We start from the raw sequence: 13,310 nt of genomic DNA on the forward strand, positions 1-13,310 counted from the left end.
TTGTCCGCGCGCAGAGTGTGGAGGGGGGTGGGGAAAGGAGGCGACAGCGCTCTGCCCGCGCGCGCGCGCGCACACACACTCACGTCGTAATGGTAGCGCGCGCGCGGGGTGGTGGGGGGGCAGCTGCGCTCCTATTGACGCCCTCCGGGGTGGGGGTGGGGGTGAGGGTGAGAATGTTTATATCGCCCCCGCCGTCCCTCTCTCGGCTCGCCCACACCTCGGCGCGCCGAGCCTCATCTGCGATGGTGGGAAGGGAGAGAACGAGGCTGGTGAAAATAAAAGTGCGTGTTTTTGCAGCGTGGCCCCGTCACGTCCGTTGTGAGCAGGATGGTGCGAGGAAGGCTCGCGGCGGTGGTGGTGGCAGGACGAGGACAGTTGGGCGCAGCGGGGTAAAGTTGCCGCTGGGGACTTTCTTCCCTGGTATTCGGGCTCAGCCCCTTATGTTTCCTTGATGTGTTTTGGCTTGCAGGGTTGTTGGGTGGCCCCCCCCCACCCCATCACCCACACCCCCACCCCATCATGTTGTATTAAGAAGTTGGGTGGCAGCGTGGGTGCGCCGCACCCCTCGCGTAGTCCCCTCCCGGCTCAGGGCGGCCTGGATGTCCGGAGCGCCGGCCCCCCGGCTTGGGCGGGCAGCTGCTTCGCTAGGCGGCTCGCTCTCCCTACCTCGCGTCACCCGTCTGGACTTGAGTAGTAATAATTGGTCCTCTTCCCGCCTCCGAGCCTGCCATGTGATGTGCACCCCGGGGGGGACCGAGCGCACAGGATCAGGTTAGATGCTTGACCCTGAAGAGGCATTTTTAATAGCCTGTAGGCTTGGGGCTTTCTTTGTAGCTTATGCCCAATCTAATTGGTCCAACATAAAAAAAATCAACAACTGTATTTTAACGTTGTTGGATGGAATCCTCCTTTTTTTTTTTTAAATTTTATTTTGAAAAGCACACGTAGCATCCTGGGATTTCTGTGTCCCAGTAAAAGGTATCAGAACTTGTGAAGCATCCAGGCCTTATATAGTAAACACTACAATACTAATATTGTTGTTGTACTTGTTGGTTTTATAAACATGTTATCTACCAGGAATCCTTTGACAGTGAGCTGTGCTGGTTTAAAGGACCTTTTTGACTTGGTGAAAATGTACATTTGGAGTAACTATGACGATTTGATAATGTCTCCTACTGTGCTGGTCAGCGTTGGGCTTTTTTTTTTTTTAAATTACACTGAATTCCTTTAAAGTGAAAACACGCTTTTCTTACATTGATGTTAGATGTGGATGGTGATTCAGAAAAGAACAGATCTAAGCTTTTCTATTCCATTTTCATTGTACAATAGCTGCTGTAAAAGGACAAAACACTGCCACACAAGGTCTGTCATGGATTCTGTTTGGATCCACAAAATTATCAATCCAATTTCCTTGGGATTTAAGAGTGCAGCTTTTTTTTCAGTCCTGTAAACGTTTGTGAACCTCTGTTCTGTCATATGTGTTTTATAGATTTTTCTAGACATTTGTCTTAATGTACCTTCTAAAAGGCAAGGGTTTGGAAAGTATGAAACTGTTTTGAAAATCTTTTTTTCCTCTGCAAAGCCTGAACTCACAAGCATAGTTTTAGATATTTTTAAATTTCTTAATATTCTTCTTGTACTCTTTCCTTCTGACCCCAATGTATTCTGTATTTTTTTTCATGCTAGTTATTTTCTTTTAGTTACCTTTTGATATGAATCATTTCTTTTCAATCTTATGTTTAGAACTTTTTTTTTCTGTTTTTCAGTTTGTCTCACTAAGATCTGAGGCTGCCATGCTTCTTTCTCTTTCTGGCTGGTGCATAGACTTCTCTCATGGTTGCTGAATAGCCAGTGGGAGTAGACATTCCATAATGCAAAATTAGAGGTAAGATCACTTGAAAAAATTATTGAATGTGGATCCTTTGCTCTCAAATATTTTTCTACTCATTCTGAGAAATATGAAAGCGAATGAATTGACTGGGTCATTATAACCAGAAACATAAGTCACATGCGGTATGTCTTAGTCAAGTTGGACCCTAACTGTGCAAGTAAGACAAGGTGTTAAGAACACCAATGAACCATTTTTGTTCTGCTCCTAAATTCATTTGAAATGGCCATTCTGAAAATGTAAAAGAATCATGAATTTTTGGGAAAATGTTTTCCATAAGGCAGGGTCCATTCTTTATTGGTGGCAGTGGATTGAGCTCATCAGTTGTGAGCAGTAAATAGTGTATCGGAAGCTTGAAGCCTGTGGCATGCACATGGTGTGTAGAATTAAGACTACATGTTCTCATGTGCCTCCTTTCCAGCTTTGTGATAGTGGTGATGTGCATTAAAAGTGGACCATGACAGATAGAAAGCAATGCTCCTGAAATTAACTGTGCTGCTGAGCAAATGTAGCCTAATCACTTCAGGCTTGCTGCAGTGAAATATATGGACAGAAAAGAGACTTGATGATGAGCAGTGGTGTGACAGCATTAGGTCTTGCTGACTTTGGTTTTGACATACTTCATGTCATAGCTGCTTTACTTCAGTAGCAAAACAAGTCATGTTGTAGCCTTGAAAACTGATTTTTACTGCCTATTTATATTTAATTTTATGCATGCTGTGCAAATTTTTGTCTGTTTAATACAAAGATAGCCACAGATGGTGATGTACAGTTTTTTTTTAAATCACTTAGGTGCTTTAGATTTTTTTTCCCATCTGTCTGGTCTTGAAAGCTCCAATATAACATAGTTTTTGATAGTTGCTATGTTGGTCAACTAAAATTGGGGTTCCCAACCCAGACCTTGGGACATATCCAACCAGTCAGGCTTTCATAATACTCACAGTGAATATAGATGAGAGAAACTTGCCTGCACTGCTTCCATTGAATGCAAATTATCTCGTGTATTTATTATGGATATCCTGAAAACCAGTTTGAGAACAGTTGCATTAGAAAGTATCATGGCCTGCAAAGAATCCAGAATGTAGTACCAGACTTGTGGGATCTTCCCTAGCTGTTTTGTGAATGTGTTCTCATAGCAGAGAAAGCAAGCCAATGCTATGAGCAAGGAACGTGACTGACAGTTTTACAAATTTGAGTCCTTGCAGATATAGCAGTGAGGGGTATTTGCTTTCTTTCCCAGCTCTGGCTGCACTGAGCTCCAGCTGATAGATAGGTGTACATGAATGAGAATCCTCCAAGCAATTAGCCCAATTAGACTGGGCAGCCAGTAGTGATCTTGGCTAAGGTCCATAGGTAAAGTGTGTACGATTGGCAAAGCTAGTGTATTAGCAGCACATCTAAAAGTGTGCTTGGGACAAATACAAAGGATGGTAGGTACAGATTTGAGAGATTTGGTATGATATGGGGTGGAGGTGCTGGTGTTTAAGTATGGGAATTTATATGTTCCTTCTAAGTAATAGAGAGCCAGAGTGAAACAGAACTGGGTAAAGTGAATGGGTCAAGTAGTCCTTATCTGCTATAATTTACAGTGTTACTACATTACTCATCACAGATTGTGCCTTTTTATGAAACTTGAGGGGTTATTTAATTTTTAATGAAAAACTAGACAATTTTATGTTAATCCTTAAATTTAAATTACTCAAATTACCTTTTTTTGCAAAAAGGCTTCTAGTACCATTCAACAGAAGAGCAGTGCAGAAAAAAGCAATATAAATTACTGTATATACTCGTTTATAAGTCTTGTGTATAAGTCAATAAGTGATTTTGAGACCAAAATCCATTGAAATGCATTGACCTTTGTATAGGTCAAGGTTTAAAATGAGTGATCTATCAGGAAGATAATTGAAGAAAAGCTATGTTCAAATTAAAAAAAAAAAAACAAAAAAAAAAACCCCCAAAAAACATGCTGTGGCACAGCTGGAGTTAGTCTCATAAATTAAAGGTCTAACTCAGAATATCAGTTAGCCGCTTAACTTTTGCTGCTAACTCCACTCTGTTTCGGCGGTTTGTATGTATGCACATACCTCGGGGACTTTATAGTGTACGCAGAAAAATGGATAGTATGCATGCAGAAGCTGAACCGGCATTTTGGGCCTATATTTCAGCATAAAATTCTTTGACTTTGACAAGTGTATACAGTAAGCAGCCAAGAACCATCTTATCTGCTTCCTATTCTGCCCTCCAGTGTCAGAATCTGTGGGGTCATCTGTATTTACAATAATATGCTACTAGAAGTTACTAAATGTAGAATTTTAATGAAGGAGGTGTTAAGCCATTTCTTTCTGTAGAGCAGGAAGTTGGATGGTGCTAATATTAAATGCTGTGTTCTTTGTTTAGTGTATGACCCAATTATTTATTTTTTAAACAAAGATCAGACCATATCTGTATTTTCCCCCCAGAAAGTGGCAATCCTCTCCCTCCCTACCCCCAATTCTCCATCTTGCTGTTTCTAGAAATCTTTTTAAATGGTTAAAGTTCTCATTCAACCCCTTTTGCTCTCTCTCAACCTTATCACCTATGGCCTGGGATTATAGCATGCCTCAAGCAAAGCTGTGTGGCATGAGACAAGAGAGCCTCTGAATTTAAATATCTGCAGCTTCATAAGAAGACTTGCCATACTGGGTCAGACCAAAGGTCCATCCAGCCCAGTATCCTGTTACTAACAGTGGCCAATCCAGGTCACAAGTACCTGGCAGGACCCCAAGGGATAGACAGATTTCAAGCTGCTTATCCTAGGGATAAGAAACTGATTTCTGCAACTTCATCTTAATGATTTATGGACTTTCCTCCAGGAACTTGTCCAAACCTTTTTTTTTTTTTTTTAAACACAGCTTTCATCACATTCTCTGGCAACGAATTCCAGAGCTTAGTTATGCATTGAGTAAACATGTTATCTTAATTTTAAGTGTATCACCTAGTAACTTCATTGTATGTCCCCTAATCTTTGTTCTTTTTGAAAGAATAAACTGATTAACGTTTACTCGTTCCACTCCACTTGTTTTATACATCTCTATCATATTTCCCCTCAAGGGTTGTCTTCTCCAAGCTGAAGTGTCCTAACATCTCTAGCCTTACCTCCTAGGGGATTCTTTCCATTCCCTTTATCATTTTGTTTGCCCGTCTCTGTACCTTTTTTCTAATTTTTTTTTGTTTGAGATGTGGTGACCAGAACTACACACAGTATTCAAGATGTTGCCTGGACACACAGCATTTCTTTGCGTGTGTTTTTAGTTTAAACATGTTAGGGCAAATGTGAAATCTGTGTTCAGGTATGTCGGATGTAGAACTGTAGAGCCAGCAGGGAGGAAGAGTCAGGATAAAACCCAGTGGCCAATTAGAGCAGTGGTTCTCAACCTTTTTTCTGTCAGGACACACCTGACAGATGGTTCTCACATGCGTGACACACTGACCCATGATCGTCACGGGGCTAGATGTAAAAGTACAGTTTGCATCCACAGGAACCCCCCTGACCCACAATAATGGATGTAAAGCAGAATTGGCATTCCCCATACAACTCACCCTACAAAAAAGATGTTCTGGTGTCATCTCAGTAACAGCAACTCAAACTCCTTCTACATAAGAAAGTGCCATACTGGGTCAGACCAAGGGTCCATCAAGCCCAGTATCCTGTTTCCAACAGTGGCCAATCCAGGCCATAAGAACCTGAGTCTATTCCATGTTACCATTGCTAATGGCAGTGGCTATTCTCTAAGTGAACTTAATAGCAGGTAATGGACTTCTCCTCCAAGAACTTATCCAATCCTTTTTTAAACACAGCTATACTAACTGCACTAACCACATCCTCTGGCAACAAATTCCAGAGTTTAATTGTGCGTTGAATAAAAAAGAACTTTCTCCGATTAGTTTGAAATGTGCCTCATGCTAACTTATTGGAGTGCCCCCTAGTCTTTCTATTATCTGAAAGAGTAAATAACTGATTCACATCTACTCGTTCTAGACCTCTCATAATTTTAAACATCTCTATCATATCACCCCTCAGCCGTCTCTTCTCCAAGCTGAAAAGTCCTAACCTCTTTAGTCTTTCCTCATAGGGGAGCTGTTCTATTCCTCTTATCATTTTGGTAGCCCTTCTCTGTACCTTCTCCATAGCAAGTATATCTTTTTTGAGATGCGGCGACCAGAATTGTACACAGTATTCAAGGTGCGGTCTCACCATGGAGCGATACAGAGGCATGACATTTTCCGTTTTATTTACCATTCCCTTTCTAATAATTCCCAACATTGTTTGCTTTTTTGACTTCCGCAGCACACTGAACCGATGTTTTCAATGTGTTATCCACTATGAACACTAGATCTCTTTCTTGGGTGGTAGCTCCTAATATGGAACCTAGGATGGGTTCTTTTTTCCTATATGCATCACCTTGCACTTATCCACATTAAATTTCATCTGCCATTTGGATGCCCAATTTTTCAGTCTCACAAGGTCTTCCTGCAATTTATCACAATTTGCTTGTGATTTAACTACTCTGAACAATTTTGTATCATCTGCAAATTTGATTACCTCACTCGTATTTCTTTCCAGATCATTTATAAATATATTGAAAAGTAAGGGTCCCAATACAGATCCCTGAGGCACTCCACTGCCCACTCCCTTCCAGTGATAAAATTGTCCATTTAATCCTACTCTGTTTCCTGTCTTTTAGCCAGTTTGTAATCCACAAAAGGACATTTGCCACCTATCCCATGACTTTTTACTTTTCCTAGAAGCCTCTCATGAGGAACTTTGTCAAACGCCTTCTGAAAATCCAATATACTACATCTACCGGTTCGCCTTTATCCACGTGTTTATTAACTCCTTCAAAAAAGTGAAGCAGATTTGTGAGGCAAGACTTGCCCTGGGTAAAGCCATGCTGACTTTGTACCATTAAATCATGGCTTTCTATATGTTCTGTGATTTTGATATTTAGAGCACTTTTCACTATTTTTTCTGGCTCTGAATTCGGGCTATAACTGGTCTGTAGTTTCCTGGATCGCCCCTGGAGCCCTTTTTTTAAATATTGGGGTTACATTAGCTACTCACCAAGGTGAATGAGCACTGCACAGTTTGGACTGCAAGCGAGCCTCCACTTTTTCTCTGGAGCGGACAGAAGCCCATAGACAGTCCCCCCAACTTTTTATTTCTTATGATAGGAATAGGTTGGGCCTTGCCGATGCCCAATGGACACTATCCCGGGGGGTGTTCTCAAGCAGCAACCAAGATGGCTGCTTGATCCTGCTTGAAATCTGCCCTTTTACCCTAGTCTCTTTGTGTGCATCTCCATGTATTTTTTTTCTAATTTATATCTTCGCAGCGGCATCCGACATGAAGCACTCTAAGCTGGACCCACCATTCCCAGATAAGTCGGCTGCTGCAAAAAATATGGTGTCTTGGCTGAGCTCAGACAACTGAAGGCTATGCTCCAGAGTAATATCAACTTTACAGTGGCCATTTGCTCTGATCTCTCCTCGCTGACCCAGCAATTCACCTCCCATGCTGCGCACCTGGACGACGTTGAGTCTCAGACGGCGTCATTCTTTGTGGCAACAGCCCCACTCCAGCAGCTCACCTCGACAGTGGAGTGTCTCCAGAAGGACCTGGAAGATTTGGCCATCTGTAATCGTTGCAGTGTGAAACTTCTTGGGGTTCCTGAAGTCTTGGATGGGCCCGAATATGCGGTGGGTTTTAACATCGCTAATCCCTTCCTGTCTGCAAATACAATTAGACTTGCCTTTTGAAAGTGAGCGAGCTTACCCAGGCTTCTCCAGAATTCAAGACACCCAAGGCCTATTATCTTTAAACTGCTGCGGTATCCCCAAGCTTTAGAGGTGCTCTCGGCGGCTCAGGCTAAATTGCCAGTGGTTTATGAATGTCGTACCCTGCTGTTCATACCAGACCTTGTGAAGACCACGGCGGCTAAATGCAAGGCCTTTTTGGCGCTCCAACTCTATTACAAGCCCTGGGTACCCGATGTGGCCTTCTGTATCCCCGCGTGGATGCGGGTTACGTGCCATAACCAGACGGAAACATTTGAGGTACTTGTGGATTTGGATCCTTTCTTTCGTTGTTTGAATCTGCATCTGGGATGGTGACCTGATTTTTCGTTATGCCGAAGTCTTTGTTTTTCTTCCTTTCACTTCATCGGTTCCCAGTGTGAGATGAAGGTTTGGTTTTTATGGTGGCTCTTATGCTTCACCATATTGTTCCCTTCTGGAGGATACTGTACTCGTTTTGTTTGATTTGGGCACATGATACCTTGTCTTTGAAGTCTTCAGCTCAGCACTTGATGGCATGATTTTTCTTTTTCGATAAGCAATGGTCTATTTGACATGGACTCCTAGCATTGAGCTTTGGCTGACTCTTCTTTTTTTTATTTACTTTTCTTGCCTCTTCACAGGGTGATATGTGGTGAACCCCATCTTAGGGCAGATGGATTCCTGTCATGTTTTTTACCTTTTTTGTAGTGGTTGGGCAGTGTTTTTTTATCTTAATGCAGCTGGATCTTGTTCAGCTTCTGGTTCTGCCTGGAGACTCATTTCATTTATATGCCACAGGTTTGACTTTGGTTCTCTTCTTTATTCTGTTCTCTGATATTTGTTTCTGTCTCTTTTTGAGTTTTCTTTCGCTGCCTGTCTTTCTTTCTGGATCCTGCTTGTGGTTTCTCTTCCCACCAGGAAAGTTGTGCTTTCTCTTTTCACATCACTTAGCACTATGGCTTCGATTTCTACTTAGCAAGTTGTTTCTCTTAATGTCGGTCTTTTGTATCCCATCAAGCATAAAAAAAATACTGTCTTATTTGCATTCTTTACATGCTGATATTGTCCTGCTCCAGGAAACTCATCTGTCTTCCCTAGAATGTATCAAATTGAAGCAGGCTTGGGTCAGGGAAGTTTTTTTGTTTTTTTTGTTTTGTTTTTTTTTTTCCCCCAGTCATGCGTACCATAAGAAGAGGGGAGTAGCTATTCTATTTCACAAAAGGCTTGATGTTCAGGCTTCCCATTCTGCCGCAGACCTTGAAAGTCGCTGGGTCTCTGTTACAGCCACCTTTTGGGTCTGTACATTTCCTTTTTTTTTAGCCTCTAAGCTCCCAATGCAGATGATCCTGCCTTTTTTCAGAATGTCTTATCACAGCTCATGGGGGTGGGGACTGCCTGCTTGGTGGAAGGGGGTGACTTCAATCAACCCTTAGATCTCATCTTGGATAAACAATCTTCTGTTAAAATCTCGTGTACCAGGTCATACAAGGTGCCTTGGAGACTGCAGGCTTGGCCGATCACTGGCACCTTCTTCACCCTACCAATAAGGACTACATTTTCTTTTCCCCTCCTCATTCTACATACTCCTGTATTGATTATTTTTTGGTCTCTGGTTCCTTGGTCCCAGATATTATTGTTGCATCTATACAGCCTATATTGGTGTCTGATCATGCAATAGTTACCCATACCTTAGCCTTGCCTTCCCCCTCTGTAGAGGACTGTCTGTGGCGGTTTAACTTGGCCCTTTTGGAAGATACCATCTTCCGTGAGTTTCTTCAAGATTAAGATTGTTGATTACTTTACCCATAATGATACTCCAGATGTTGCTCCTCCCACGGATTGGGCTGCCTTCAAAGCCACCATCCAAGTAGACATTATTAGCTATAGTATTAGGGTAAAGAAGGTGCAAAGGGCAGAGCTCTCTAAACTACAGGATCTAGTAGTGCGACTGGAGCAGGAACTTATCTCTCATCCTTCTAACCTTCCTTTACCTGCTATGAGTTTAATAAGCTTTCGAGTTTGCACGCTGGGAAATCTTTTTTTCTCCAAAAAGCTCACTATTACGCTGAGATTAAGTACGGCCACTTATTGGCTACTTATTTGAAGAAAAAGCGAGAACGGAAACACATTCATGGGATTAAGTCCCAGCATGGAGATCTCCTCTTGTCTGAATCTGACATACTGCAGTCTTTTAGTGATTTTTACTCCACCTTATTCTCATCTGAAGCTGCTGCTTCTATGTCTATTAACCAATTTTTTCACAGCTATCTCGTCCAACTCTTACGCTGGACCAGACATTGGCTTTGGATTATCCCATCACCTCTGCTGAAATCTCATCTGCATTGGCTGCTCTGAAGGAAGGGAAGGCTCCTGGACCTGATGGTTTTACAGTGGACTTTTATCGCTCATTTCAGAAACAGCTTTTCCCCAAACTTCTTGCTTGTCTCACTACTATGCCTTCTCATCTAGAGTTCAATTCCTTTTCCTCGGATGCTTGTATTGTGATTACCAAACCGGGCAGGGACCCTCAATTGGTTTCCAACTACAGACCTATTTTCCTTCTTAACTCTTGATTACAAATTATTTGCTAAAGTTCTAACTACTAGATTGGCAGAGGTTATCGGGGTTCTTATTCATCCTGACCAGTCAGGTTTTATTAAGAATAGTCTCATCCTCAACAACGCACAGATGTTTTTTCATATCCAGGAGTTGGCTAAGTCCTCTCCAACCCCAATGTTAGCTCTTTCCCTGGATGCTGAAAAAGCCTTACTTGTTGGAGATATTACAGTAGTTTGGTTTTGGCCCATCCTTTTTAACATGGATACAACTGCTCTATCACCGCTCTTTAGCTTTTTTATATCTCAACAATCTGTCTCCCTACTTCACGCTGCATAGGGGATACTAGACAGGGTTGCATCTTATCCCCTTTTCTTTTTTATTTTGCTTTGGAATCTCTGCTATTGGCTATTTGTAGCACTCCTGCTATTGAAGGTATTGTTTTTTTGGTTCTGAGAATTAGCTCGCCCCGCGTCTGAATTTTTTTTTCCATGGTTCCAGTTTTTTTTCCGAGGGATTTTTATATGCAAGTGGATCGCTTGCTTACTAGATTTCTCTGGCACCAAAAATCCCCTCGAGTTACTCTTTCCAAATTGAAGGCCGATAAGAATCGTGGGGAGTTAATTTTCCAGATTTTTACAGCTATCATCAGGCCTTTTATTTTGCAACAGGAGTATCAGTGGCTCTCTACTTTGCTAATCTTATCTGATTTTCCATACAGGATTTACTTTTTCCCTTCTCTTCCTCCCCCCCCCCCCCCCCCCCCAGGGAGGCAGTATTTGGGATGTCTCCCATTCACTCTCTCAAAGCTCATCCTATTCTCTTTTCCACTCACAGGGCCTTGGTGGAATATGACCGCTTGATCTCTTCTTCCCCCAGCTTGGGGTTGTTCTTAACTGGTCCCATTATGGTTCCATCCGCACAACCTCATTGGTGGATGGTTTGGGGAATTTGATTTCTTTCACAGCTTTTATGGGATGGCTTCCTTATTTCTTCTCAGAGCTGAGGGAAACCCATTCTTTACCTACCTCTTAGTTTTATGTCTGGATACAATTACGGGCATGTTTATCGCCGGTTTTGCTCTCCCAGTTTAATTTAGCCGACTTTCCCAACCTGTATCTAATGTACTGGGATTTTAGTCACTTGGCTTCTCGGTTTTATAAATCTCTCAAGAGCTCTTTATTTCTCACCCCATTAGGGTTACAAGCTTTCTGGTGTTTGGAATGTGCTTGACTTGATGTGGACTAGGGGTATTTTTGGCATCCCTCCTGAGTCAGACTGGAAGTAATTGAAATACAATCTTCCTTTTTTGACTCAAAGAGCAGTGAGGACTCCTTGGAAGCTATTCTGTGCAGGTATAGTGCCCAAACATAATTGTTGGTCCTGTTCTTCTCTCAAAGCCACTCTCGCATGTGGGTTGTGTGTTTTTTTTTTCTTCCCTTTTGGCAGCACATAGTGGGGGCTTTTCGCTTGGATTTTGAATCTGGACTCCCCGATCACATACCACATAGTTATTCTTAGAGGAGCGGCTTTGCCCTTTTTTCTTTCCCCTCCCCATTGTAAATTACTGGATTTCTTCCTGATGGTCACAATTCATCTCATTTTATCCTGGAAATGTAGTGAACTAATCAATGAGCATTATTGGTGGAATTCTGTTTGTTTATATTGTAAATATATGAATATATGTATGAATCGTCTTGCTTCCTGGTCACGGGTGTGGAAACCGTTAAATGATTATTTTGACTCTGTGTATCTCACAATGTGCAAATTTTGTTAACTTATAATATTTTAATTATTGTTTTTTCCATTTACTGCTTGGGCAGCTTTTGTATGTATTTTGTCCCTGGTGTTACTTTTTGTATCGTCCTTCCTTACCGTCTTTGTCTTGTTTTGGTTAATTATATATTTTTTATAATCTGTCAATAAACTGATCTGAACACACACACAAAAAGGACACTATCCAATTGGCTAGAAGATTGCATCTCTTGTTATACCCTTGCGGGACTGCATCTTGGGGGTCATGACCATCTTATTCTGTCAGAGCTATGGCAGCGTCTTTGGCCCACTTGCGAGCAGTTCCCGTGGAAGAGATCTGCAAGGCTGGGATGTGGAGTTCTCTCCACATATTCACATCTCATTGCTGTCTGGATAAGGAGAGCAGACAAGATAGTAGGTTCGACCAGTCTGTCCTTTGGAATCTGAGGTGTAAAACCCAACTCTGCCACCTAGAGCCTGTTGGGTTCAGGATGTCTCCCCCTCTGTTACCAATAGCACTAGAGGTGGTGTGCTCATTTGCACCTGGTTGAGTGTCTGGTCCCCTTTTCACTGGGGAGCAGCCTATAGCTAGGGATTCAACCATGTGTGAGGACTACCATCTTGCTTGTCCTTGGAGAAAGCAGAGTTGCTTACCTATAACAGGTGTTCTCCAAGGCCAGCAGGATGTTAGTCTTCACGAAGCCCGCCTGCCACCTTGCGGAGTTAGGTTTCTCCTATTTTTTAATTTTAATTATAATTCTATTTTACAAGATTGTAGAGGGACCCCAAATGGAAGTGTGGTATAAGGCATATTGGGTATGCTCAGTGTATCTAGTCAAAGTTCTAGAAACTTTGACATGGTTGACCTCATCAGATGGAGCCTTGATGTGGAAAACATGTGCAAGGACTAACATCCTGCTGTCCTCAGAATACCTGTTACAGGTAAATAACTTTGCTCTCTCCCCCTGTAGCCAGAAATCCGTTTTGTTCTCTCAGCCAGTGAGGGTGTTCCCTCGGCATTGGTGGTCGGCATCCTTCCCTTCCTCCCTCTCACTTCTCCAGGAAGTTTAGTGAGTTGTGGTGGTGGCGCGGGCTCGGTGGGTTGATCAGTCTTTGACTAGGCCCCACTCTCGTGCTTGGTAGTCCACGGCAACATTTTTCTTGCGCTTGTGTGCACGGTCTTGCTGCGCGATGATGTACTAACTGCATGCACGCTTATTTGTGCATGTAAGGCTGCGATCTGTATTCGGGTGTATAGTTATGTGCCGGGCTTGGGCGATTATGCAGCCTTCTGGAG

The 13,310-nt window shown here is 42.5% G+C and overlaps 1 protein-coding gene across 1 annotated transcript in view; it reads left to right on the plus strand.

Annotated features, from left to right (window-relative positions):
• Nucleotides 1-232: 232 nt before the first annotated feature.
• Nucleotides 233-13,310, plus strand: part of TCF20 (transcription factor 20) — a 185,399-nt gene continuing 172,321 nt past the window's right edge. Inside the window, exons 1-3 of the mRNA XM_029587130.1 lie at nucleotides 233-389; nucleotides 1,767-1,885; nucleotides 7,261-7,624. Coding sequence (XP_029442990.1) covers nucleotides 7,608-7,624 — 17 coding nt within the window. The 5' untranslated portion in view covers nucleotides 233-389; nucleotides 1,767-1,885; nucleotides 7,261-7,607. The remainder of the gene's footprint in view (nucleotides 390-1,766; nucleotides 1,886-7,260; nucleotides 7,625-13,310) is intronic.

Source organism: Rhinatrema bivittatum, chromosome 2 (assembly GCF_901001135.1).
Source record: "Rhinatrema bivittatum chromosome 2, aRhiBiv1.1, whole genome shotgun sequence".
NCBI lineage: Eukaryota > Metazoa > Chordata > Amphibia > Gymnophiona > Rhinatrematidae > Rhinatrema > Rhinatrema bivittatum.